The sequence below is a fragment of the Stenella coeruleoalba genome (assembly GCF_951394435.1).
Source record: "Stenella coeruleoalba genome assembly, chromosome: 19".
Taxonomy (NCBI): Eukaryota; Metazoa; Chordata; class Mammalia; order Artiodactyla; family Delphinidae; genus Stenella; species Stenella coeruleoalba.
Window position 1 is genome coordinate 18,158,210 of NC_137165.1, and position 27,252 is coordinate 18,185,461.

Here is a 27,252-nt window from a genome sequence, read left to right on the forward strand (position 1 = left end):
AAAGGCCCAGAGACAAGAGAGAACATGGCCTGTTCTGGAAATTACAAATAATTGAATATGGCTAGAGCACAGATTGTTGGGGGCAGGAGGGGGGTCAGCTTCCAGTAATGATGGAGGAGCTCATATCAGAACAACCATTCCACAGATAACAATTAGAAACTCTGTACAGATTATAACAAAAATTATCTGGAGGCCTTGGAAAATAACCTAAAGCATGCAGAGAGGAGTTGGCACTAGGAAGCAAGGAATGGCAGGGGTGAGTTTCTCATTTTTTCGCTTTTCACCTGATGGCAGGCCCCAGTCAGTGCCTCAGGGGGCACTAAAATTCTGATGGAAACCTGCAGTCTTACTGGTTGAAAAATAGAGGACAGAGTTTAGGGCAACTTTAGCAGCAGGGAAGTCTTGGAGAAGAGGGCTACAGAAGGGGAGCCCTGAATTCTACTATCTGCCTGCTCTCTGGAGGAACATAACAGAATCCAGATGTTTGACATTCATAATATCAGGATGCAACCCTAAATTAGTAGACATATGAAGAAACAAGAAAATATCAATTGTACTCAAGAGAAAAAAAATCAATCAGTGGAAACTGATTCCAAGATGCCCCAGATATTGGAATTAGGCAAGAATTTTAAAGCAGCTATTATACCTATGCTCAACAAGTAAAGGAAAATATGATCATAATGAATATATGGATATGACATTTCAATGGAGACATAGAAACTATAAAAAAGAACCAAATGGAAATTCTAGAACTAAAAAATACAATATGTGAAAGAAAAATTCAGCTCGACAGTAAATTGGAAATGACTGAGAGTCAGTGAACTTGAAAATATATCTATGGTAATTATCCATTCTGAAAAACAGGGGGAAGTAAAGGATTGAAGAAGTAAAAAGAGAGGACTTCCCTGGCAGTGCAGTGGTTGGGACTCTGAGCTTCCACTGTAGGAGATGTGGGTTTGATCCCTTGTCAGGGAACTAAGATCCCACATGCCATGTGGCATGGCCGAAATTTTAAAAAAGAAGAAGAAGTAAAAAGAAAACCTCAAAAGCTCTAATCTACATGTTATTGGGGTCCCAGAAAGAGAGAAGAGAGAGGTATTGGGGCAGAAGAAAATATTCGAAAATATATTGATTGAAATCTTATTAACTTTGGTGAAAAACATGTAGAGACTCAAGAAGCTTGGCAAACTTCAAGTGTTTAGAATAAATACAAAGAAAACTACATTGAGGTACATTACTGCCAACCTGCTGAAAACCAAAGATAAAGAACAGATTTTGAAAGCAGCCAGAGAAAAATGATACATTACATACAAGGAAATGTTGTTTCTTATCAGAAACAAAGAAAAAAAAATGAATGGACTTCCCTGGTGGTTCAGTGGTCAAGACTCTGAGCTTCCACTGCAGGGGGTGCAGGTTTGATCCCTGGTCGGGAAACTAAGATCTGCGTGCTGGGTGGGGCAGCCAAAAATAAAACCCCAAAGCAAAAACAAAACAGAAACAAAGGAGGCCAGAAGGTGGAAAGACCTCTTTAAAGCGCTAAAAGAAAAAAAAAATCAGAACTCTAGAGAAAATATCTTTCAAGAATAAAGGATATGTAGATCTATATCTATCTGTAGAGAGAGCAAACAAAAAAAAACTTCAGAAAAAGAATAAAGGCAAAATATCACTGAATTGTACACTTAAAAATGATTAAAATGGTAAACTTTATATTTTACCCCCCCCAAGAAAGTGCAAAAGGCAGATTTTATTCTTAAAAAGGCAAACAGAAAAAGATATTTCTGGATAAAGATAATTGTACGTTTCTGACAAAACTTCAGTATAAGAAATACTAAAGAAAGTTCTTTGGGGTAAAAGAAAATGATACCAAACAGAAACTCTGATCTTTAGGAAGCAATAAAGTGTAATGGAAATGGTAAAGATATAAGTAAATGTAAGACTGCCTATTTAAAGCAAGAATTACATGTGTTATGGTTTATACCATCAATAGAGATAATGTATATGACAACTACAGCATGAAGGCCTGGAGTAAATGGAACTCTACACTTTCAAGCTTCTTATATTTTACATGAAGTGGTACAAAATTAGGTCTACATAGATTGTGAAAATTCAAGGATGTATACTGTAATCCTTAAAACAACCACTAAACATATAATGCAAAGAGGTATAGCTAAAAAGCTAACAAGGAAATTAAAACAGAATTTTAAAAAGCATTTGATTAACCCAGAAGAAGGCAAGAAAGGAGGACAAAATGAATATGAAATAGATGAGACAAACTGAAAATAAAGAACAAAAGGGAGACCTTACCGTATCAATAATTACATTAAATATTAGTGGATTAAACAGTTAAATTAAAATGCAAGATTGTCAGAGTGGATAAGGAAGCATGACCCAATTGCATGATGTTAAAAAGACATTTTAAATCTAAAGACATAGGTAGATTGAAGTTGTAAGTGTGGAAAAACATATACCATGCAGACAGTAACAATAAGAAGGCTGGAGAGGCTATATGGAGATCAGATAAAGTATTTTTTCAAGACAAGGAGTAATATCAGAGATAAAGAGTGATGTTTCATAACAATAAAAGGTGTAATTCATCAAAAGACACAACAATCATAGATGTGTATGTGCCTAATACTACATCTCCAAGGTATGTGAAGCCGAAATGGACAAAATTTAAGGGAGAAATAGACAACCATGACTCAAAAAAGAAATCACATGGAAAATTAGAAAGATTTATAACTGAATGATAATAAAAATAAATGTCAAAATTGAAATGATGCAGCTAAAGCACTAATTAAAGGGAAAGGCATAAGAATCAATGACCTACGGCTGTACTGTCTAATATGGTAACAGTAGCCACACGTTGCCACTGAGGATTGAAATGTGATTAATACAACCAAGGAAATGAATTTTTAATTTTACTTCATTTCATCTAATTTAAAATAATTTAAATTTAAAATAAAAAACTGGGGGAGTTCCCTGGTGTCTAGTGGTTAGGATTCTGCACTTTCACTGCCATGGCCCAGGTTCAATCCCTGGTCAGGGAACTGACATCCTTCAAGCTGTGCTGTGCGGCCAAAATTTAAAAAAAAAAAAGTAAAAAATAAAATTAAAAACTGGAGCAGTGTAAGATATTTTTTCTTCAAGCACAACTTAGTTGTTTTGGTAAGACATATTTTAATTTAACCATTGCAGTGCATAACATATTTATTATTTCAGTTGTGGAAAAAAATTTAATGATGAGGAAAAGACTAAAAACTAAATTTTGTAAAAATTGAAGTATCTTCAGTTAAACTGCCAAACAATTACCTGTAGAATACGATGTTTTTTCCTAATAATGTCAAAGATCAGCTGATTCAAAATTTGAAAACAGGCACTTTTCTTTAGTTTTAGGTGCGTTGGGTAATACAAGACTAACAATGAATAATTTGGGTAAGTTTTGTTTCAAAGGACTTTTAAATTTATGAGGAAATATCAATCCACTGCCTAAAAATCAAACTGATGGTGTAGATATTTTTGAATCTTTTACATCTGTAAGAGAAGAATTTCAGGTAGATATGGAAAACCTAATTTTTATTGTGACAGATGGTTCTTTAGCTATGTTCGGTCAAAAATTCAAATACTTAAATTTTAAAATAAGAGGCTGATGATTCTCTTATGATTTTGTTCCATTGTGTGACACAAAGTAAAAATATTTATGTTCAGTTTTCTGAAACAGACTATGAAAACTGTCATGGATACAGTTGTTAAAATTGTTCAGCATGTACATGAAAATGCCAGTCTATAGAACTGTTGAAAGAAATGGAAGACAATTCAGTGATCTCATATTCTTTGCCAATGCTTTTGGTTGAGTTCTGGACAAGTTTTACAATTATTTAGTGTACTCTTAATTTCAACTCAAGATTTTCTTGAAACCAAAGGAATGATTGCAAAATAGTCGATAATCAAAGACCTAAGGCAGTGTGATTATGTTTTCTCACTGATATCCCACTGCATATGAATGAGCTAATTTTGAAACTCTAAGGAAAGGTTAATTTGTGACTTAGCTAAGCAGTTACAAGAATTTATGTTGCGATGAGAACATTTAATAATACAAATCAGTAGTAACAATTTTATACACTTTTCTAACTGAATCAATATGCAGAACACTTTAATTATAATCAGTAGTAACATGTAAATTGTCCAAAAGTACTATAAGAAAAATTTGCAGGACACTTTATTGATATTGAAGTTGCTCTTAAATTTATGCACTATCCCTTTGAAATAATACTGAGTTTACACTAGAGTTCATGAATTTATTCAACTTAGAGAGGCACAGTTTTCAAACTAACATGCTTTTGCTTTAAAAGAGTTAAATCAATTTTCCCCAAAAGATGAAACAGTTTTGTCAATACAATGTGATATTAAATGGTTTGTTTTCTTATTGTTGAGTTTTGAGAGTTCTTTGTGGATTCTGGATACTAGTCCTTTGACAGATATAGGATTTGCAAATATTTTCCTCCAATCTGTAGCTTTTCATTCTTTTAACAGTGCCAGTGTAGCCTTTTTTAAGTCAAGGCATTGAGGTCAGGGTTTGTGACTTCCTTCGTTTAATGATGATTTTTGTTGGTGACAAGGTTTGGCATTAAAAATACGTTTTGGCTTATATTTGGGTGTTTTGAGTTCATATAAAGTAGAGTGGAAATAAGGGTGATGTATGTCTTGTGAAAATTAATAAAGGGAAACCTCACTAAACTGGAGTCAGGAGGCCAGAAGGGGGAAGCTCTATCATGTACATACCACTCCACAACAATACAGATCCTAATAGGAAGAGAAGTACCTTGCATCTCCAGCAGGAAGTGACACTACTTTACTTCTGCCAGCAGGAGGAAGAAAAAATTTTTTCCTCGCCTGGCAATAGCTCAGCCAATAAAAAGCCACTGTACTTCAAACTCCCAACTTCCTCCATAGGACCTTTTGTTTCTAGAAGCCCCTCCCAACGTCCCCTTCTTCTCTATAAAAGAGTTTCCTGTCCTTTGCTTAACTGGACTCGCATGTGGCTCACCATAGTTCCATGTCCTGAATTGCAATTCTTTGCTTCTCCCAAATAAACCCGTTTTCCTGGTAAAGTTAACTGGTTGTTCAATTATTTTAGGTTAGCAGTTTACTGCCTTCTGTCTTCCCCTGACAAAATATGCTTTGTCCCTTAAGGAATCCAATGAGAGCAAAGCAAAGAAAGGAGCACTGATAGAATATATTAATGACAGTTGCACACAAACTCCTTTCCCATCTAACTTAGCATTAGAACTCAGCATCACAGGAACGTGTATTAACACATCTACTTGAATTTAACAATGATGTCAGATTCTATGATAGAAAATGAGTCTGATTAATAAGCTAAATTTGCAGCTCCAAACTTTTGAAGGAAATATATTTCAAGCACTTAAGACAAAAGTACCTTTCCAAAAAAAATTAAATTAACAAAGGTGTATTTAAATGAACAATATTCTAATTTTCCTAGCCCTTTCTGAGTATATCAGGTTAAACAAAATGCCTCTAAGTAAGAGTAACTGGTATAACTGATAGTAGTTTGATAAACCTTGGTAAAGTCTTTTTGCCTACCTCACAGAAAATAAGAAAGTGGATAATTCTAATGACTTTTGCAACGCAGGTGGTTTCAAATTCTCTGCTTTCAACAAAAAATAAAGGAAAATCTAATCAAGTTGTCAGCTGAGAGATTATTAAAAATAATTTCTGGTGATGAATCACTTATTTTTTTTGCATATATAGATACAGTCATTCCTCAGTATCTGCATGGGATGAGTTCCAGGACCCCCATGGATAACAAAATCCTTGGATGCTCAACTTCCTGATATGAAATGGCATTCCATGCAAGGTATGAATTTATGATTGAATTTATGGATACGGAAACTGCTGATACAGAGGGCTGACTATATTTCAGAAAGTGTTCAATAAAATGTACGGCATTTTGTCATCTATTTATATATGTGAACAAGGTTTTTCAGCATTAGCATTTATTAAAAAAATAGAAATAGAATTTATTATTGAACCTTGTCTAATTCTAGTGTTAAGTAATGTTCATCACTCATGTAACTCAATAGCAAAACCTCCCACAAATAATCCAATTAAAAAATGGGCAGAAGACCTATATACTTGTGTATGTGTGCATATATATATATATATATATATATATATATGAATGTTATTCTGCCAAAAAAAAAGAAAAAGAAGAAGAAAATCCTACCTTTTGTGACAACATGGATGGAGCTTGAGGGCATTATGCTAAGGGAAGTAAGTCAGACAGGGAAAGACAAATACTGTATGATCTCACTTAAGTGTGGAATCTAAAAAAGTTGAGCTTATAGAAATAGAGGGTAGAATGGTGGTAGCCATGGGCTGGGAGTAGGGGATATGGGGAGATGTTAGTCAAAGGGTAAAAACTTCCAGTTATATAATGAATAAATTCTGGGGAGCTAATGTAAAACATGGTGACTATAGTTAACAATACTGTATTGTATACTTGCAAGTTGCTAAGAAAGTAACTCTTAAGTGTTCTCACTGTAAAAAACAAAAGTAATTATGTGACATGATGGAGGTGTTAATTAACCTTATTGTGGTAAGCATTTTGCAAAATACACATATATCAAATCATCGAATCATACACAATGTTAAATGTCAGTTATACCTCAATAAAGCTGCAGTGGGCAAGTAATATTCATCCACAGATAAATGTGTTTTTAAAAGAAGATGGACCATCCATCTCATGAAGAGCTTTAATTCCGATAAAAATTTACTTTTTGTTTAACAATTATTTATATAAATTTACAATATTTTTTGTTTTGATTGATAGTAATAATTGCAATGATAATTCAATCCAGGAGAAAAATTTAACAAGAGACTTTTGGTCACAGGAAGTAAAAAAGAGGGACTTCCCTGGAGTTCCAGTGGTTAAGACTCCCTGCGGGTTCGACCCCTGGTCGGGGGAAGCAGGGCCAAAGAAGTAAAAAAGGTTGAAAATTCAATATATGTACATATTTTTGTTGCAGAAAATTATAACAAAGTGACGAAAGTGATCACAAAGTTATAAAAGACTTTCGTCATAAAATATACTCCTTAGAATAGAGTTCTGTGAGGAAAGTGGAATGGAAATACAAGTTCAAGATGAAAGAATGATAAAATTTCTGATGTAAAGGAAGAAATTGTTCATGTATTTTTCCAGCTAGGGCTGACCCCTCCTACCCCTCCCTCCTTTCTTGTAACCACTGCATGTTTTTGCATAAAACTTTTAGGAGGTGTCCAAGGAAAAAAAAGTTTGAAGACCACTGGTTAATCTACTCTTTCAAGAAATTTGGGGTGTAATGGAGAAGAGAAGGAGGGGTGGCTAGAGGGAGGCTTATATCAAAGGAAATTTTATTTGTTAAGATGGAAGATTTAAGCAAATGTGCCTGGAATTGTGCTTCTTTTCCAGAAAAGACAGGCGCAGAGAAGCTATGAGTTTACTTCAAATGAGAAGTCTCTGGAACAAAATCCAGGTAATCTATCAGTCAGGATAGGCTAGGTTATGCTGCAGCAACAAGCACCCACTAAATCTCAGTAACTTAAACATATCTCAGGTTTATTTCTCTCCTTTACTGCATGTCCTAGTGTGGGCCGGCAGGGGCCACCAAATTACGATTTCATCTCTATAGTTAGGGCAGCTGGCAGAAAAAGATGCAACGACTTACTAGCTTTTTAAGCTGATGTGAAGTTGACGTATTACTTCTATGTGTTTCAAGAGTGTCAGAGAAGTGCCAATCCTACCAAGTGCCTAGACGGGGAAAGAGCTGGAAACTTGGATGAGCAGCGCTAAGGACTACTTCCTGTCGTTTCCAGTATTGGAAATAGACACAAATTTGTATTATCTGGTACCTACTTTGACACCAGGCAATATGGTGTAAAATAAAATATAAGACATTTTTAGTTCATTTCAACAGATCACGGAGATACAGGCCCTGTTCTCTGCCATTCAGTTATTGCTGTGTAAGCCTGTAAGTTCCTTTGTCTCTTGGGGACTTTGCTCTTCCAAGCTCTTACATTTTCTACTTGTAATGCACTTGGGACTGGAATAAGAGAGGAGGAAGAGAGCAAGCCCCACCAGAGCCAGGCCTGTTACCTGAAGAAAACACACTTTGGGACTTTCCTGGTGGCACAGTAGTTAAGAATCTGCCTGCCAATGCAGGGGACACAGGTTCAAGCCCTGGTCCAGGAAGATCCCACATGCCATGGAGCAACTAAGCCCAAGTGCCACAACTACTAAGCTGGCACTCTAGAGCCCAAGAGCCACAACTATTGAGCCCACGTGCCACAACTAATGAAGTCTGCGCACCTAGAACCCTGTGTTCCACAAGAGAAGCCACTTGCAATGAGAAGCCCAGAGCAGCCCCTGCTCACTACAACTAGAGAAAGCCCAGGCGCAGCAACAAAGACCCAACGCAGCCAATAAATAAACAAATAAATGAATAAAAATTTTAAAAAATTAAATTATAAGAAAAAAAAGAAAACAAACTTTAGTATTTTTGTCCTGAAGTCTATCGGGTAATGTGCTTTCAGTCAGCAGAGGGCAGTAAGGAAACAGTGGCTCACTTCTGCATTGTAATAGCGATTTTAAAAGTCTAGGGGTCACTCAACTTTGGCTGCACGTTAGAATCATCTGGGGGAGGTTTTTAAAAATACCCCGCTGGGGCTCCACCCAAGACAATGAAATCAGACTCTCTGGGAGTGGAGGCCAAACAACATCGGTATTTTTAAAGAGTTTCACAGCTCTCTGCACCGAGTATTCTTCAACCCCTCACTACTTGGAGTGGTTGGATGACACCTAGTGGGCGCATTCTCAAAAAAGAGTTCTTAAATCGAATCCACTCCTTTTCCTCCTCCCAAGAGTTGTTGGGGTATCTATCTATCTAATCTATCTTATGTATTATCTATCTATATAATTTTTTTGTGTGTGTGGTACGCGGGCCTCACTGTTGTGGCCTCTACTGTTGCGGAGCACAGGCTCCGGATGCACAGGCTCAGCGGCCATGGCTCACGGGCCCAGCCGCTCCGCAGCATGTGGGATCTTCCCGGACCGGGGCACGAACCCGTGTCCCCCTTCTATCTAATCTACCTACCTATCTATTATCTATCTATCTAATCTATCATCTATCTACTTATCTACCCATCTACCTATCTATCTATTATCTATCTACCTATCTATCCAATCTATCTAATTTATCCATCTATCATCTATTGCTCTATCTATTATCTATGTAATCCATCTACCTATCTATCCATTATCTATCTATCTATTATCTATCGATCTATCTTTACCTATCTATTATCTATCTAATCTATCTAATCTATTATCTATCTACCTATCTATCTAATCTATCTATTATCACCCATCTATCTAATCTATCTACCTACCTATCTATCTACCTATCTATCCAATCTATCTATCTAATCTATCTATCTAATCTATCCATCTACCTATCTATTATCTATCTATCTATTATCTATTATCTATCGATCTATCTTTACCTATCTATCTATTATCTATCTATTATCTATCTAATCTATTATCTATCTACCTATCTAATCTATTACCTATCTACCTACCTATTATCTATTTAATCTACCTATCTATCTAATCTATTATCTATCTACCTATCCAATCTATTATCTATCTACTTACCTATTATCTATCTAATCTATTATCTATCTACCTATTTATTATCTACCTATCTATCTATATCTATCTATCTATCATCTATCTATCTATCTATATCTTTTGGCCACACCGGGGGGCATGTGGGATCTTAGTTCCCCGACCAGCGGTCGAACCCGCGCCCCCTGCAGTGTTAGCGGGGGTCCCAACCACTGGACCGCCAGGGAAGTCCCAGGGTTGCACTTTGATGGGAGTGGGGGACATCAAGCTAAAGAAAATCTTTGGGACATCAGTGGGTTTCTAACGGCCTGGGGCGAGCGCATTTCCCAGCGCATAAATCAGCTTGCAAAAGGACTGGAAAAAAGGAATCAAGGGTGGACCCAAGCTGCAGCGAAGGAGGAGGGGACAGGGAGAGCGAGGGAGGAGCAGGAGGAGACGTAGCCGCAGGGCTGGCAGCCCCCGGCGTAGCCCTGACTTCCGCGCGCCAACCCCGGCGGTGGGCGGAGCGGCGGCGGTCTGGGGACCAGGGCGGGCCTGGACGCCTGCCCGGCCGTCCCCATGTGACTGACCAAGGACGACCTGGGCTGCATCATCTGTCACGAGCTGCTGGCCCGGCCCGCCACGCTCTCCTGCGGCCACAGCTTCTGTCACAACTGCCTGATGGGTCTGTGGGGCGCAGGGCGCCACGGGTCCTGCCCCACCTGCCGCGAGGGCGCCGAGCGGCCGCTGCAGCTGCGGAAGAACACGATGGTGCAGGACCTGGAGGACAAGTACAGTCGGGAGGCACGCGAGCTGGAGGGCCCGAACCCAGCGCCCGGGCCCCCGCGCCGCACAGCGCAGCTGCCGGTAGGAAGGCGGGACCAGAGACTGCCCTCTGACCTCCATCCGCCCGCGCGCGCCGACTGCATCCCATTATCCCCACGGCGCTTCCTCTCCTCCTGATTGTATTTTCACGTTACTTTTCTCAGTCTGAACGTAGAACCCGTTATTTGGAAAGTTCAGAAAAATATGAAGAAGCAGGAAAAAAAAAATCAAAATCAGAAATCCTATCAACCTAGGCGCTATCCACCCTGGCCTCTTTCCACTTATTTCCAGTCTTTCTGCACCCACTGTGTCTCTCTGACAATTTTTAATTGTGCTAAAATATGTTTACATTATATAACATAAAATTTGCCATTTAACCATTTTAAAATGTACAATTCAGTGGCATTATATTTACAGTGCTATGCAACCATCACCACTATCTAGTTCCAAAACTTTTTCATCACCACAAACAAACTTTGTACCCATGAAGCAATAATTTCTCCCTCCCCTGCCCTCCAGCCCCTGGTAACCTCTATTCTACTTTCTGTCTCTGTGACTTTGCCTACTCTAGGTATTTCATAGAAGTGGAATCATACTATATTTGTCAGTTTGTTTCTGGCTTTGGCTTCTTTCACTTGCTATAATGTTTTCAAGATTCATTCATGTCGTAGCATGTATCCGAACTTCATTACTTTTTGTGGCTGAATAATAATTCCCTTGTATGATTATACCACTTTTTTTTTTTGAATCAATTCAAACATCGATGGACATTTGGATTGTTTCCACCTTTGGGTTATTGCGAGTAATGCTGCAGTGAACGTTGATGTACAAGTATCCGAGTTCCTATTTTCAGTTATTTTGGGTAGGAGTAGAATTGTTGGATCATATGGTAATTCTGTGTTTAACTTATTAAGAACAGCCAAACAGCATTCCACAGCAACAACAATACTTTGCATTCCCATTAACAAAGTAGGATTCCAATTTTCCCCAACTTTTGCTCCTGGGACTTAGGTCTATTTGCTCCTGGTCTATTTGCTTCTGGGACTTAGGTTATTGTCTGTTTCCACCACAGTCTTTTGCCCCAGACACCTGCAAGTTTAACTCCGCTTGCAGAACTTCTGAGCAATACTCACCACCTTTCTGGTCTGAGCTCTGGGTTAGGTGAAACAAAGATGAGCACCCTGTGGCATTCCTTCAGGCAGCCCCCAGCCAGGTTAGAACAGACAGACACAATGGTTTGTGAATAAGATCTGCTCTGCTCCTTTGGGAACCAGGACCAGAGGTTCACGCTGGGAATTTTCAATACCATCACTGAACCAGGAAGGGAACAGGGCAAGAGCAAGTCAAAATGCCACAAAGCTCTCCTACTGCCAGGTTGTGCTTTTTTGAGTCAGTGTCTGCCAGAGTTCTGACGAAGTTGGTTCTGACAGTTTCTGCTTGTCTTGAGACGTTTCTCTGTGTTTGTGTGTGTGTGTGTGGGGGGGGGGGTTGGTGGAGGGTAAAAGAGCTTGGAGCTATCCACTCCTCTTTTTTAAAAAAATTAATTAATAGGCTTTATTTTTTAGAGCAGTTCTAGGCTTACAGAAAATTGAGCAGATAGTACAGAAAATTCCCATATACACCTCATCGTTACCCTTATTATTAATATCTTGCATTAGTTTGGTACACTTGTTACAATTTATGAACCAATATTGATACGTCGTTATTAACTAAAATCCACAGTTTACATCAGGGTTCACTCTCTGTGTTGTACCGTTCTATGGATTTTGACAAATGCATGAAGTCATGTATCTGTAGTTAACAGTTTTATGCCTTGAAAATCCCCTGCACTCTGCCTCTTTGTACCCCCTCCCTCTCCCCAACCCCTGGCAACCACTGACTTTTTGCTATCTCTTTAGTTTTGCGCTTTCTAAAATGTCGTATCTTTGGAATCATACAGTATCTAGCTTTTTCAGGCTAGCTTCTTTCATTAAACAAAATTAAGGTTTGTGGCTTGATAGCTCATTTCTTTTTATTGTCAAATAATATTCCATTGCGTAGATGTCCCACAGTTTATCTATTCACCTTTTGATGGACATATTGGTTATTTCCTTTTTTTTTTTGCAATTATGAATAAAGCTGTTCTTTTCTTTTTGGTTATAAATACAGCATTGGGAGTTCCCTGGTGGTCTAGTGGTTAGGACTGGGCGCTTTCACTGCTGTGGCCCGGGTTCAATCCCTGGTCGGGGAACTGAGATCCTATAAACCAAGTGGTACAGGCAATAAATAAATAAATACAGCATTATTCCTCAGGTCCTTAAAACCCTTTGTTAGTATAGCTTATAGTGACTGAATATACTTTCCATTGGCTTTTAAATTAAAATGATTGCCTGTGGATGGTAGGATATCGGATAATTTAAAATATTTCTTCTTTCTCATTCTCTGTATTTTCTAAATTCACCACAATGAGTGTGCAGTTCTTTTATGGATGGAAAAAGCAAACACTTATTTTTTAAAGTTTTTAATTTGTTCAGGTGTCTAGATAAGGGCTCCATTCCAGAATTCCAGCTGCCTGAATATTTAAGAGTGAGACCTGGAATTTTAAGAGCAAACAATTGTACCCGTGGTCAGCCACCTCCTCTATAAAATAGTCTGCATTGGCTTCCAAAACACGTGCTATTTTGAGGGACGTCAGTGCTTCTTAGAGATGAAAAACTGGTTCTCCAGTTTTTGAGGTTCCAGCATAATTTAAAAAGTGAAAAATGTCCCTCCAAAGTTCTAAAAACTCTGGTTTATTTAGAGTAAGATGATGAACATCTTGTATTTCTGTGGCTCTCCGTAGGACCTCTTTTGGAGGTAATGCAAATTTCTCCATTGAAGTCTGGGCCCCGCCTGCCTCAGATGGCTGTGACCAGGTCTTGAGGGTGTTGCCAGAATGTGTTGGCTGCAAAACTTCCTCCCATTCCCAGCCAGGCAGCTGAGCAGATGAAGCTCCGGAAGTGGAGTGGTTTAGCATTCTCATCTGAATGTTTCTTTAAATGTGAAGGATGTCAATAAACAAACAGAGTTTGCATCTGCACATCACTTTAAAGTCTCCAAGATCTTTTCATAGTCGATCCTTTTCACTGTTGAAGAGAAGGAGGGATGGTCGCTTTTATTTATGAAAGGAGTGATGAAGACACAGGACGAGTCAGTCAGAGTTGAGAGTGGAGCTGAAACCCGAGTCAAATGCCTTCTACTCACCTCATCAGCTGCCACCAGTGCTGCCAAACCTCCAGGCTCTCACCCTATTTCGTCTCTGACTTCCCCTGTTCAAAATGACCCCTAGGCTTCCCTTCATGCCTCACCCCCCTCCCCCTCCCCCATCCTATGGATGAACTCTGGTTCTCTGTTATGGCCACTGGACCACCAGTAGGGGGAAACGGGCATGCCAAAGGTCCAGGGAGCTTACCTCCTTGCCCTCTAGACATTTTTATCACTTCCTTGCCTGGCTCCTTTATCCAGTGTTTCCAGCTCCCTCTGTCTAGAACTGGTTCCTGGGTCCAGCTTTGTGTCCTGCTTTGCTCTTTTAAAGGCGGTGGCGCAGAAGAGCATCACAGAAGTTGGCTGGGGGCTCGCAGAGCTGGTGGAACGGCTTATAGATACAGGAGCCTTCAGAGTCAGAGACATCTCCCAGAATCTGAACCAGGCAATGAAATGAGCATTGGTAGGCTCATCTGGGAGAAGAAAGGATGTGCCAGGGGGTGGCGCTAGGGACAGCTCCCTGGGACAGCTAGGGAGCAACCTGAATTGGTTTGCAGTTGAAGGATGCGCTAAGTCCCCGTCTTTTACCATGCTCTTCACCACCAAACAGGGATGATCGGGAGTTTGGAATGCTTGAGGTGAGGTAAGAAGGCTTCAAGTGGGCTAGTTCTATCTTATCACTCCACCTAACCAGCTCTAAGATCACCCGTGACCTCTACGCAAATCCTGTAGATGTTCTAGCTCTTATCCTCATTGGCCTTTCAGCAGCCTTTGACACAGTCAACCACAACTTCATTCTTTTTTTTTTTAATTTTTAAAAATTTTTGTATAATTTTGAAAGGTTACGGTCCATTTACAGTTATTAGAAAATACTGGTTATATTTCCTGTATGTACAATATATCCTTGTAGCCTATCTTACACCCAACAGTTTGTTCCTCCCACTGCCCTATCTCTATATTGCCCCTCCCTCCCCTCTACCCACTGGTAACCACTAATTAATTTTCTATATCTGTGAGTCTGCTTCTTTTCACAACTTCATTCTTGAAGCTTTCTTTTCCCTTAGCTCTGGGACACGAGTCTTCCAGCCTTTCTGCATTTCTCTCCAGCTGCTCCTTTTCAGTCTGTTTTGCAGGTTTACTCTCCGCTGCTAAGCAGTGAGATGCTGGGATTCTTCAAGGCTGAGTTGTAGGTCGCTGTCTGTTCCCCCTACGTGGTCCTCTGCATTCCTGTGGTTTTAACTACCACCTCTGTGCACAAATATAGCTTCAGCCTGGACCCTTCTCTGAGTTCTGGTCTGGTGTCTTCCTTCTCATCTTCTCTTAGCATCTCAAAGACACATCGCACTTAATCCGTCCTGCACTGTTTCTCCTCTGGAATACCCCGTCTCAGCAACTGACCCTGTAGCCCTTCCAAGTGCACAAGCCAGAAACCTGGGAATCATGTCACCTCTTCCATCATCTGCCTAAACATCTCTTGAATCTATTTACTATTCTTTTTTTTTTTAAAAAAAATTATTTATTTAATTTTTGGCTGCATTGGGTCTTCGCTGCTGCACACGGGTTTTCTCTAGTTGCTGAGAGCAGGGACTACTCTTTGTTGCAGTGCACCGGCTTCTCATTGTGGTGGCTTCTCTTGTTGCGGAGCATGGGCTCTAGGTGCACGGGCTTCAGTAGTTGTGGCACACGGGCTTCAGTAGTTGTGGCTCGTGGGCTCTACAGGGCAGGCTCAGTAGTTGTGGCGCACAGGCTTAATTGCTCTGCGACATGTCGGATCTTCCTGGACCAGGGCTCGAACATGTGTCCCCTGCATTGGCAGGTGGATTCTTAACCGCTGTGCCACCAGGGAAGCCCCCTATTTACTATTCTTCAGCTCCTTAAAGACGACTCTAATCCAATCCTATGACTGTTTCTTGCCTGGATTTCTACCAAAGTCTTTTAATTGCTCTGATCTGTTCCCTCCAGAGTGTCACACTTCTTCCCATCACAGGGCCCACACCATGGAATGTTCTTCTTTTACTCTGTCATGTAGGTAGTGCCTGCTCATCCTTCAGACCTCAGCTAGATTATCACTTCCTTGGAGAAGCCTTCACTGATTTCCTTGAACAAGTCAAATCCCCTTATTACAGGCTCTTACGTATGATTCCATGTACCTTTCATTTGTAGCAGTTGTTACAGTTGTGACTTGATCATGATTGGCACCATAATTTATTAATGTCTTTCATCCCTCTTCCCTTGCACCGGACTCTAAGCTCTATGAGGGCAGTGACCTTAATGGCTTTTGTTCCTTTGTTCACTCTTGTATCCCCAAGCCTAACACAGTGCTTGGCACATAGTAAGCGCTCAACAAACACCCAGTGTATTTGAGTGAGTGAATAAATGGGTCCTCAGGGATGCAGTGTGTTAGGGTAGAAGGTCTGAGAGTCCGTCCATAAGTCCTGACATTGCCACTCACTAGTATTATGACCTTGGACAAGTCATTCCATCTTTCTGAGTCTCAGATTTCTATCTGTAAAACAAACAAAAATGATCCATGGCCTGCACCTCATTGGTTTAATGTGGAGATTTTTTTTTAAAGATCTTGCTTAAAAAAGTGCTTGAGCAATGTGAAAATGTGGGGCAATCAAATTAGCTATGACAATATAGTTAACCTCCATGAACTCCCTCTTTTGTAAAATGGGGATAATAAACCTATCTTGGAAAGTTGTTAGGCAAATTAGAAGTAAGCAGTGGAAAATATTCAGCAGGTGGTACCTACCCCTGTTATGATTGGCAAAAAGAATGGGAAATGGATTTTGCAAAGTTGGGAAGGAAAGTCAGGTGCTGAAGGTGGGAAGGTGGTGAGCAGATGAGAGTCTGTGTTGGGGAATAACAGGACCTGAAGTTAAAGAAAATCAGAGAGTGTGTGTTAGAGGCCCCAGAGAGCAGGGCCTGTATGCAGGCAACATGTTTGTCTTGGCCCTTAGGAAGAGTTATGATAGCAGTCTGGGGAAGATTATTTCAGCCTCTGTAGCTTATCTTAGTGACTATCTGTATTATTTATTTTGTAAAGCCCCTGTAAGATGGGCCTAAAATTTTCAAACGTTTTGGGGGTATGAGCTAAGAACCCCATATCTGTTGTACAAAATACTAGAAAATATATTGCAGTTGAAAAGACAAATGAAAATCATCTGTAACCCCATCACCAAGAAATCGCCATTCTCTGATATTTTTGCCATACTGTGTATCATTCCAGATTGTTTTCAAGGCGCATACTTTGAGGACCTAACTATGTTTTGAAAAACCCGTTAGGAGGTAAGTAGAAAATTATAGATGGTTGGTAGAACTGGAATATATTTGTGGCCTCTCCCGTTGCGGAGCACAGGCTCCGGACGCACAGGCTCAGCGGCCATGGCTCACGGGCCTAGCCGCTCTGCGGCATGTGGGATCTTCCCGGACCGGGGCACGAACCTGTGTCCCCTGCATCGGCAGGCGGACTCTCAACCACTGCACCACCAGGGAAGCCCCGAACTGGAATATATTTGATGCATTCCTTAAGAGATTTTCTTTTTTCCTTCTTCCTTCCTTCCTTCCTTTCTTCTTCTTCCTATTATTATTATTCTCCTTCTCCTTCTTCTTCTTTTTTTTTTTTTTAAATGATTCATCAGTAGGCTTTGTCAGATGGGGTGGACTTTTCCTTGGCTTCTCCAAAACTAGTGACTTCCAACACACCTGAGGGGAAAATGAGAGACATCTCCATGACCTTGAAGAGATCCAGGAAAAATTACAAGAAAACTTCATGTGGAAAGAGGCCCTTGAAGAACAAATGCAGGGTGAGTTGATTTTATTTGGTAGAGGAGGTTTAATTATGGAAGTTGGGGCAGCGTTCCGTGGCTTTGTTTTTTGGGGACAGGATCTGAGAGCCCAGCTGTGTTATCCCTGTGGTGTGAATGAGGAAGGAGTGGGCTGAGCTATTTTTGTGACTGGATGTGTTTTTGGACCTGACTGGAGGTGTGATGTATCACAGGCCCTTCATAGATAGAAACTCGTTTTCTAAGATCTATAAATCCAGAACCTAGATCTGATTTTGCTTGCTCACCGTGCATCTGTGTTATCTACCTGAGGAGATTCAGAAATAGGCAGCTTTTTATTTTTCACTAGTAAATGTCCTTATTAATGAAGCATGCAACTTTGTATATAGTTCTTCATAAATTCTACTCAACTGGGCTTCCCTGGTGGCGCAGTGGTTGAGAGTCCGCCTGCTGATGCAGGGGACACGGGTTCGTGCCCCGGTCCGGGAGGATCCCACATGCCGCGGAGCGGCTGGGCCCGTGAGCCATGGCCGCTGAGCCTGCGCGTCCGGAGCCTGTGCTCCGCAACGGGAGAGGCCACAACAGTGAGAGGCCCGCATACCGCAAAAATAAAAAAAAAAAAATTCTACTCAACTGTAATCTCTGGCCAGTGTGTTTAATAATAAAGGGTAACAATGTAGAAAACAACCTTTCTGTCCTGACTTTTAGGTTCGCTGTTGTTCAGTGGCTCAGGATTGAAAAACAGTTCACACCTGCCCCTTAGACAAGTGCTCTGGTCTCCCTTGCCTCTGCCTCCTGACTCGGCCACGGCAGGCTTTGTATGCTTTAGAGACGTATCTCTTAGAGCTTTTAGATATTTAAATCATCTTGCTCTGTTAAAAAGTTTCTTATTTAAGTGGAGAAGCATGATTCCTTGGGAAAAGTTTCTTAAGGAAACCAGTTAGAGTACAGTTTATTAATTGTTCCAAAAATGATCTGAGAAATAAAGTGACCTCTTAGCTCCTGTGTGCTCCTAAATTTAGGATGGGTTCCTAATTTAAAATCTAAACTCGAGCTTTAAACTTGAGGATTAAATTTAAAAATTTTAATTCAAAAATCAAAAAATATAAAAAGACACAACAAAAGTGTTGTGTTCCTACTCTCGTCCAATTCTTCTTATTCCCCCAGTTAACCACCTTTACTAGTTTTCTTAAGTGTCCATTCAGAATTTACTTTTGTAAGTACAAGCAAACACAAGTTTATATTCTTATCTTCCCCAATCTTTTTTTTTTACACAAAAGTTAGCATATTGTATACACTGTTCTGCATTTTGCTTTTCTTTTTTTACTTAATATATCTTGATACCTTTACAAAGCAGTATGGGTATGAACATCTCTTTGAGATCTTGCTTTCAATTCTTTTGTATATATGCCTACAAGTGGAATTACTGGATCATATGGTAATTCTATATTTAATTTTTTGAGGAATTAAGTATACATATTAAGTATTTTTAAAATTTAACTTAGAAAATTCAAGTATGCCTTAGCAAGTACAACGTTGATTATTTTGGTATTTTGATTTTGATTATTTGGACCAGTCCAGGACAGTTTTAAAACATAAGATCTGAATATATGCCTATTTCCTGAAACATCATTTCCTGAAGTTCTCACAAGATTGTTTTTAAGACAATAGATTAGTTATTCTTCAAGCCAGCACTTTAACAGCTGCTAAGCAATTTGACTGCCTCATCACAATGGTTTCCTTTGACCCTATGTAAACACACCATGAGCTGCCACGGAAATCAGGCAGCCTAAAGGGCACAGTGTTTCTTGAGTATAACCCGGGCCTCTCTGTAACACTAATAAGAATGCAGATAATCTCCAGGTTTGTTGGCCTATGTTTTTTTTTTTCTTCCTTATATGTTCTTTTTGTGGCTTTGATATCTGTATTATGGTGACTTCATAATATTAATTAAAAATCTTTCCACCCTTAAAAAAAAAGCAGAATCCAAAGCCCATGGCCAGACTATTGAGTTAACATCTCTGGGAGTAAGCCCCAAGGATTTGCATTTTTGACAACTTTGCAGGGGATTTTCACGCACACTAAAGTTTTGATAAGCATTTTGGTGTAGCTTACCCAGCAGGGGTGATTATTTGTAATACAAATTTAATTACTGAGGAGTACAGTTGACCCTTGAACAACATGGGGGTTAGGGGCACCAAACTCCTATACAGCCAAAAATCTGACTATAACTTTTTTCTTTTTTGTAAACAGGAGTCCTATTTTATTTTATTTATTTATATTTTTAATTAATTAATCTTTGTCTGCGTTGGGTCTTCGTTGCTGCACGTGGGGTTTCTCTAGTTGCGTCGAGCGGGGACTACTCTTCGTTGTGGTCTGTGGACTTCTCATTGCGGTGGCTTCTCTTGTTGCGGAGCTCGGGCTCTAGGTGCGCATGCTTCAGTAGTTGTGGCTCGCGGGCTCTAGAGCGCAAGCTCAGTAGTTGTGGCGCACGGGCTTAGTTGCTCTGTGGCATGTGGGATCTTCCCGGACCAGGCCTCGAACCCGTGTCCCCTGCACTGGCAGGCTGATTCTTAACCACTGTGCCACCAGGGACGTCTTCACTATAACTTTTGACTGCCCCAAAACTTAACTACCAATAGCGTACTGCTGACTGGAAGCCTTACAGATAACATAAACAGTTGATTAACACATATTTTGTATGTTTTATGTATTATATACTGTATTCTTACAATAAAGTAAGCCAGAAAAAAACCTTTATTAAGAAAAGCATAAAGAAGAGAAAATACATTTACAGTACTCTGCTGTAGCTATCTATACTGTAAGTTTACATCATCTGTTTATGAGATGAATCGTCTGTCAGTATCTACATACACATTGTCTTATATGATAAAAAGCACTGAGGATGTTATACATATTACTAACACTAGACATCAAAAATGAAAAGATAATGCAAAAAAGAAAGACATCAAAAATGAAAAGATAATGCAAAAAAGATAATGCAAAAAAGAAACATTTATTTACAGGTGTAACTATTCATGCATTGATAACAAAGAAGCAACAGTATGCTTGCTTTGTGGTAGCCTAGCCTATACACTAATGGATTAATCATTATAAAATTTTTATGGCATACAATATTACAGTCATATTCATAACACAGTATTAGGAACATTGTTATTTTTTTAAAACAAAACAGTTACCTATGATGGTAGGCTGATAGAGAGGGAGAGAAAGAAAACTGGAGAGAAGGAAAACTAACACACTACTAATTTTATATTAAATATCGCTCACCTTATGCTTATGTAAGGAAAGGCTATCCACTTCAAAACAAGTCTTGCACGTGACGTTCTACACATATATTTTTGTGTATTTATTGATCCACATATATTTATTGATCCACATATATTTTTGATCCACATATATTTTTGTATATTTATTGAAAAAGATAAATGGACCTTCGCAGTTCAGACCTGTGCTATTCAAGGGTCAACTGTAATTTTATGCAGAACAATTCTGCTTAGAATGGTTTGTTCTTGAAATTATTATTTTAAATTCCCAAGGGATCCAAGGGATCCTGGCTACTTTAAAAAAAAAAAAAAGCCTGTAGCTTATTCTCTTAGTAGAGAAATGAGATTCTTTAGATTCTGTTTTAAAGAAATTTCTCAGCAATTAAGTTTATATAACAAATATTTCTGGCAAATCAATTGTTTAATGAACTATCATTTTTTGTTCTTTTATGAAACCTATCATAATCAGTGGGTAAGCAGTTGAGTTTATACCCAGAGAGATTAACATATCAAAATACTTCATTTCTGTAATAGTTACCAGTGTCTTATTTAATAGCTACTCAGTATTTATGAATGTACATCATGTTTCTTTTTTTCTAAGTATTTTTTTAACATCTTTATTGGAGTATAATTGCTTTACAATGGTGTGTTAGTTTCTGCTTTATAACAAAGTGAATCAGTTATACATATACATATGTTCCCATATCTCTTCCCTCTTGCGTCTCCCTCCCTCCCACCCTCCCTATCCCACCCCTCTAGGTGGTCACAAAGCACTGAGCTGATCTCCCTGTGCTATGCGGTTGCTTCCCACTAGCTATCTATTTTACATTTGGTAGTGTATATATGTCGATGCCACTCTCTCACTTTGTCACAGCTTACCCTTCCCCCTCCCCATATCCTCAGGTCCATTCTCTAGTAGGTCTGTGTCTTTATTCCTGTCTTACCCCTAGGTTCTTCATGACTTTTTTTTTCCCTTAGATTCCATATATATGTGTTAGCATACGGTATTTGTTTTTCTCTTTCTGACTTACTTCACTCTGTATGACAGACTCTAGGTCCATCCACCTCACTACAGATAACTCAATTTCGTTTCTTTTTTCTAAGTATTTTTAAGAACCAACAAGTCAAGTGGAGATTATTTTCTCTACCACTAGGGGAAAAACTTGTTAGCTAAAAAATAAAAGAAGTAGCTAGCAGTTGTTACAAACATTTTTAAAACTGTGATTAACGATAAGTAAAATCCTATCAGCTCAGTAGAAAGAAGAGTGGTACCCCACGTAGATTTTGAGCATGGCTTCTTGAAGGGCAGCTCTCCTGCTCTCATGACCTAAGTGTTCACAGCCCACACCCTAGATAGGGCCTTTTGTCTCTTCTCAGTCTGACTCTTGGATTCACTTTATGCTGCTGTCACCTCAAGGTACAAATAGGGGAAAATTTCACCTTCACAGTCCATACTCTGACATTTCCCTTACTGGCCCTTATTCTACCTAACTATGGTCGTTGCAAGCACATAGTAGTTTTAAGGTAACAATTAAACTTTAGTACAGTTTGGGATTAGCCGATGCAAACTGTTACATATAGAATGGATAAACAACAAGGTTCTACTGTGTAGCACAGGGAACTATATTCAATATCCTGTGATAAACCATAATGGAAAAGAATATGAAAAAGAATATATATATGTATAACTGAATCACTTTGCTGTACAGCAGAAATTAAAACAACGTTGTAAATCAACTATACTTCAATAAAAAAAAACCCTCAATGTACACTGAGAGGTAATAGGTACTAGCAGTTGTGATGACTCTCATGTTCCCCAGTTTTATAACTGTTTAAAGCACTGACCTGGGGGGCATGGATATTCTGGGTGTCAGGGTGCCCGTGATCCCTTGCATGATGCCGTGATCCCTTTATCATGCATATTGATAAATATGCATGAAAAACTTCCTATGTGCCTGGCAATGGGCTTGTGCTTAGAATACAGAGATGAACAAGGTCTCTGCCAGCAAGGAGCTTAGAACTCAGTGAGGAAACAGTAAAAAAAAAAAAAAGTCCATGGTAAGAACATGGGGCTGGATGTACCTAACCTGGATGTACTGCCTGATCAAGATCTGATGATGAGGAAGACAAGCTATATGTGCTGATCACAATGTTTGGATACTTTCTATTTGCCTTTTTTTTGATGGGACTTTCTTCCCCTCCCAATTTTTTTTTTTAAATGTCTCTCTCTCTCTCTCTCTCACTGTTTGTTGCTTTTTTTTTTTAATTAATTAATTTATTTATTTTTGGCTGTGTTGGGTCTTCGTTTCCGTGCGAGGGCTTTCTCTACTTGTGGCAAGTGGGGGCCACTCTTCATCGTGGCGCGCGGGCCTCTCACTATCGCGGCCTCTCTTTTTGCGGAGCACAGGCTCCAGACGCGCAGGCTCAGTAATTGTGGCTCACGGGCCTAGTTGCTCTGCGGCACGTGGGATCCTCCCAGACCAGGGCTCGAACCCGTGTCCCCTGCCTTGGCAGGCAGATTCTCAACCACTGCGCCACCAGGGAAGCCCCCCTCCCAATTTTTTTGATTCCATAGTTGAACTCCCAGAAGCTCTGTCTTCCTCCTCATGCCCACTGCCTGACCAGAGCCACCTGGCACCCAAGAGGGCTTCCTCGTTCGCTCGATGTAAGTATGTGGTCTGCTTACAACCTGGGTTTGACCTGCTGCAGCAAGGAGCTGCAAGAGCGTGCTGTGTCCATCTCTCTGCTGTTAGGCTCACTCCTTGGCTAGTTCCCCCACACCTGGCCCCTCTCCATGGGGAGCTGATCACAAAGATAAAAGGAGTTGAAGACTCCCAAATTCCAGGCTAAGCCAGACCCATGAGCACTCAGAACCCAGGCAACTTTGGGCATCCATGCTGGGGCCACCATTTACTGCCAACTGCCAATCCCCCAACCTGTTTAACTACCATCACTGTCCGAGTCTGGAGTGGTCCTTGCGAGCACGGATCCTGGAGCCAGACTGCTCGGGTTTGACTCCCAGCTCCTCCTCTCACTAGCTGTGTGATCTTGGACAAGTCACGTAATCTCTCAGAGCCTCAGTTCCCTCATCTGTAAGATGGGGATAATAGTACTTACTTCCCTTGTGGGATTGTCATGAGGCTGAATGAATGTGTGTAAGTATGAGCCTAGAGTAGGAATGCTGTGTATTAGTAATTATTTATTCCCTTAAAAGAAAACATTATGAAATATACAAAATGAATGACATGATCCTTAATCAGGAAGATCATGTGTAAGTGGAGAGATATAAACAACCATGGTCATCAATCACTGTACTACAGGTAGAAGATGGTAAGTATCATAAGAGATCAGGTAAAGTATTAGGGAAAAAGCAAGATGTGACTTTTTTTTTTTTTTTTTTTTTGCGGTACGCGGGCCTCTCACTGTTGTGGTCTCTCCCGTTGCGGAGCACAGGCTCCGGACGCGCAGGCTCAGCAGCCATGGCTCACAGGCCCAGCCGCTCCGCCGCATGTGGGATCTTCCTGGACCGGGGCACGAATCCGCGTCCCCTGCATCGGCAGGTGGACTCCCAACCATTGCGCCAACAGGGAAGCCCCAAGACGTGACTTTTGCTGGGGCAGGGGGCTTCCTGAAAGAGGGCTAATGGGTAAGTAGAAATTAAGGTGAGAAAGGAGGGTATTGTTACTAGAACAACATCAGGGGTATGTATAACAAGGTCCTACTGCAAGTTGATGCACCAATATATTTTTTTAAAATTTATTTTGGCTGTGTTGGGTATTCATTACTACACACGGGCTTTGTCTAGTTGCGGCGAGCGGGGACTACTGTTCGTTGCAGTGCACGGGCTTCTCATTGCAGTAGCTTCTCTTGTTGCGGAGCATGGGCTCTAGGCGCACGGGCTTCAGTAGTTGTGGCACACAGGCTTCAGTAGTTGTGGCGCACGGGCTTAGTTTCTCCGTGGCATGTGGGATCTTCCCGGACCAGGGCTTGAACCTGTGTTCCCTGCATTGGCAGGCAGATTCTTAACCACTTTGCCACCAGGAAAGTCCCTTGATGCACCAGTTTTAATGCCAGGATGTGTAAAACTTTATCACACTCAAAGACACAAAGCTGCCTTTTGCTATTTGAAGACCTCTTAGCATGAACCATCAGAGGTGGCTAGTCCTGTTCTGGTTTTTTTCCCCAGGGGTCATCAATCCAACCTTTGACCTAGGGAGCCTCTCCTGTAGCCTGGAGGTGTCCAAGGATCACTGTATCTCACCGCCCACAGCCCTCCCTGGAGTCATGAGAGGTTTGCCTCCTGCCAGGCCTTATGTTCCCAGGCTCTCTCTTCTGGGCAGCAGTACTGGGAAGTGGACACTCAGCGATGTAGCCACTGGGCAGTTGGGGTGGCTTCCTGGGGGATGAGGCGTGACCAGATCCTGGGAAGGACCAGGGACTCCTGGTATGTAGAGTGGAAAGGGACTAGCCAGCTCTCTGCATGGGACATGGTCAAGAAAACTGTCCTTGGCTCAAACAGACCTAGTGTGGTGGGCATCTGGCTGGACCTTGAGGAGGGAAAGCTTGCCTTCTATTCTGTGGCTGATCAGGTGAAGCTCGTCTCTGAGTGCCCAGTCTCTGCTGCCTTTCCTCTGCACCCTGCCTCTGGCTGTATGGCTTATTCCCCGGAAGCTCTCTGACTATGAGGCAAATAAACGTATAAACATTCCCTTGGTGTTAAACCATGTTGATTTCCTGGTCTCTCTGCCTTCAAGCAGGGAGTCAACTTGACTCAAGTTAACATCCCGCTTCCAAAGTTAAGGGATGCAAAGTAAATGTTTAACCCAGCAGGCTTGCATTGTTCAAACCCTGCGCGGACCGGTTACAAGAAAGGACAGGCTCTTGAGTGGGAGACAGTATCTAAGCCCTTGGAATATCCTGCCTGGTAAGAGTGTGTTTATCTGAGGGCCTTGGGCCACACAGTGTCAGCTTGATTTCTGGAAGGGCTGGAAACTAAGGTCAGCCACTTGGGCGGTGAGTCTGCCTGCATGACCGACCGCCAGTCAAAGCCTTGGGCACCAAGACTTGAATGTGCTTCCCTGGTTGGCAGTATTCCGTGTGTGTTGTCCTACGTCATCCTGGGAGCATTAAACATTGTCCCCATAACTCCACCGAGAGAGGAGTGAGTGGGCTCTCTTGGCCTCTGCCCTATGTGCCTTTTTCTGTTGCTGGTTTTAACCTGTATCCTTTCACTGTAATCATCTGTAACCGTAAGTATAACAGCTTTGCTGAGTTCTGCGAGTCCTTCTAGTGCATCACTGAAAATGAGATTGATTTTAGGGGACCCCCCCTACACACACACAAGGGGCGTGCTATCAATTGCTGTGTAATACTATTATCACACATTCAGTAGTTTCAAACAACACATATTTTATTCTCTCGCAGCTTCTGTGGGCCAGGCGTCAGGATACAGCTTAGCTGAGGCCTCTGTTTTGGAGTCTCACAAGCTGCAGTCAGGGTGTGAACTGGGGCCGGGTGACATCTGAGGCTCCACTGGGGAAGCATCTGCTTCCAAGCTCGCGTGGTTGTCGGCAGGATTCAGTTCCTTGTGAGTTGTCAGACTGAGGACCCCCCTCAGCTCCTTACTTGGTGGGCCTCTGCAACATGGCTGCTTACTTCTTCAAAGCCAACAAGGGAGATCAAGTTTCCTAGCAAGGTGGACATTAAGTCTTATATAATGTAACCACAGGGACATATAATCACACGTATGCCATCACCTTTGCCTTATTCTATTGGTTAGAAGCAAGTCACAGGTCCCGCCCACATTTAAGGGGTTGGGGTTCACAAGGGCATGAATACCAGGAGGTGGGGGGGGTCCTTACAGTCTGGCTGGCACATGGTCTCATCTCATACTTGATTTCCCCTATTTTTTAGAATCATTTTATTATATTAACAGAATGGACAGAGAAAACTACACAAAACACATGTGCAGTGTAAGGAATAATAATTATTATTATTATTAAATACAGTTGTAACTACCTTTCAGGTCAAGAAATAAAGCCTTGGGCTTCCCTGGTTGCCCAGTGGTTGAGAATCCACCTGCCAATGCAGGGAATACAGGTTCGAGTCCTGGTCTGGGAAGATCCCACATGCCTCAGAGCAACTAAGCCCGTGCGCCACAACTACTGAGCCTGCGCTCTAGAGCCCATGAGCCACAACTACTGAGTCCACGTGCCACAACTACTGAAGCCCGCATGCCTAGAGCCCATGCTCCACAAGAGAAGCCACCGCAATGAGAAGCCCGCGCACCGCAACAAAGAGTAGCCCCCGCTCGCCGCAACTAGAGAAAACCCACACACAGCAACAAAGACCCAATGCAGCCCAAAAATAAATAAATAAATAAATTTATTAAAAAAAAAAGAAAGAAAGAAAACCTTGCTGCCCACCCCAGATGCTCTTTCATGTGCCCCATTCCAATCACAAAACC

At 41.0% G+C, this 27,252-nt stretch overlaps 1 protein-coding gene across 1 annotated transcript; it reads left to right on the top strand.

Annotated features, from left to right (window-relative positions):
* Positions 1 to 5,858: 5,858 nt before the first annotated feature.
* On the top strand, positions 5,859 to 25,996 carry RNF135 (ring finger protein 135; the record flags this gene model as incomplete). Its single annotated transcript, XM_079904503.1, is given in 11 exon segments — positions 5,859 to 5,875; positions 10,213 to 10,246; positions 10,250 to 10,621; positions 14,043 to 14,109; positions 14,112 to 14,174; positions 17,369 to 17,437; positions 17,440 to 17,520; positions 23,362 to 23,451; positions 24,973 to 25,035; positions 25,038 to 25,427; positions 25,430 to 25,996. Coding segments are annotated over 11 exon segments (1,305 nt in total). The 3' UTR covers positions 25,489 to 25,996.
* Positions 25,997 to 27,252: the final 1,256 nt, after the last annotated feature.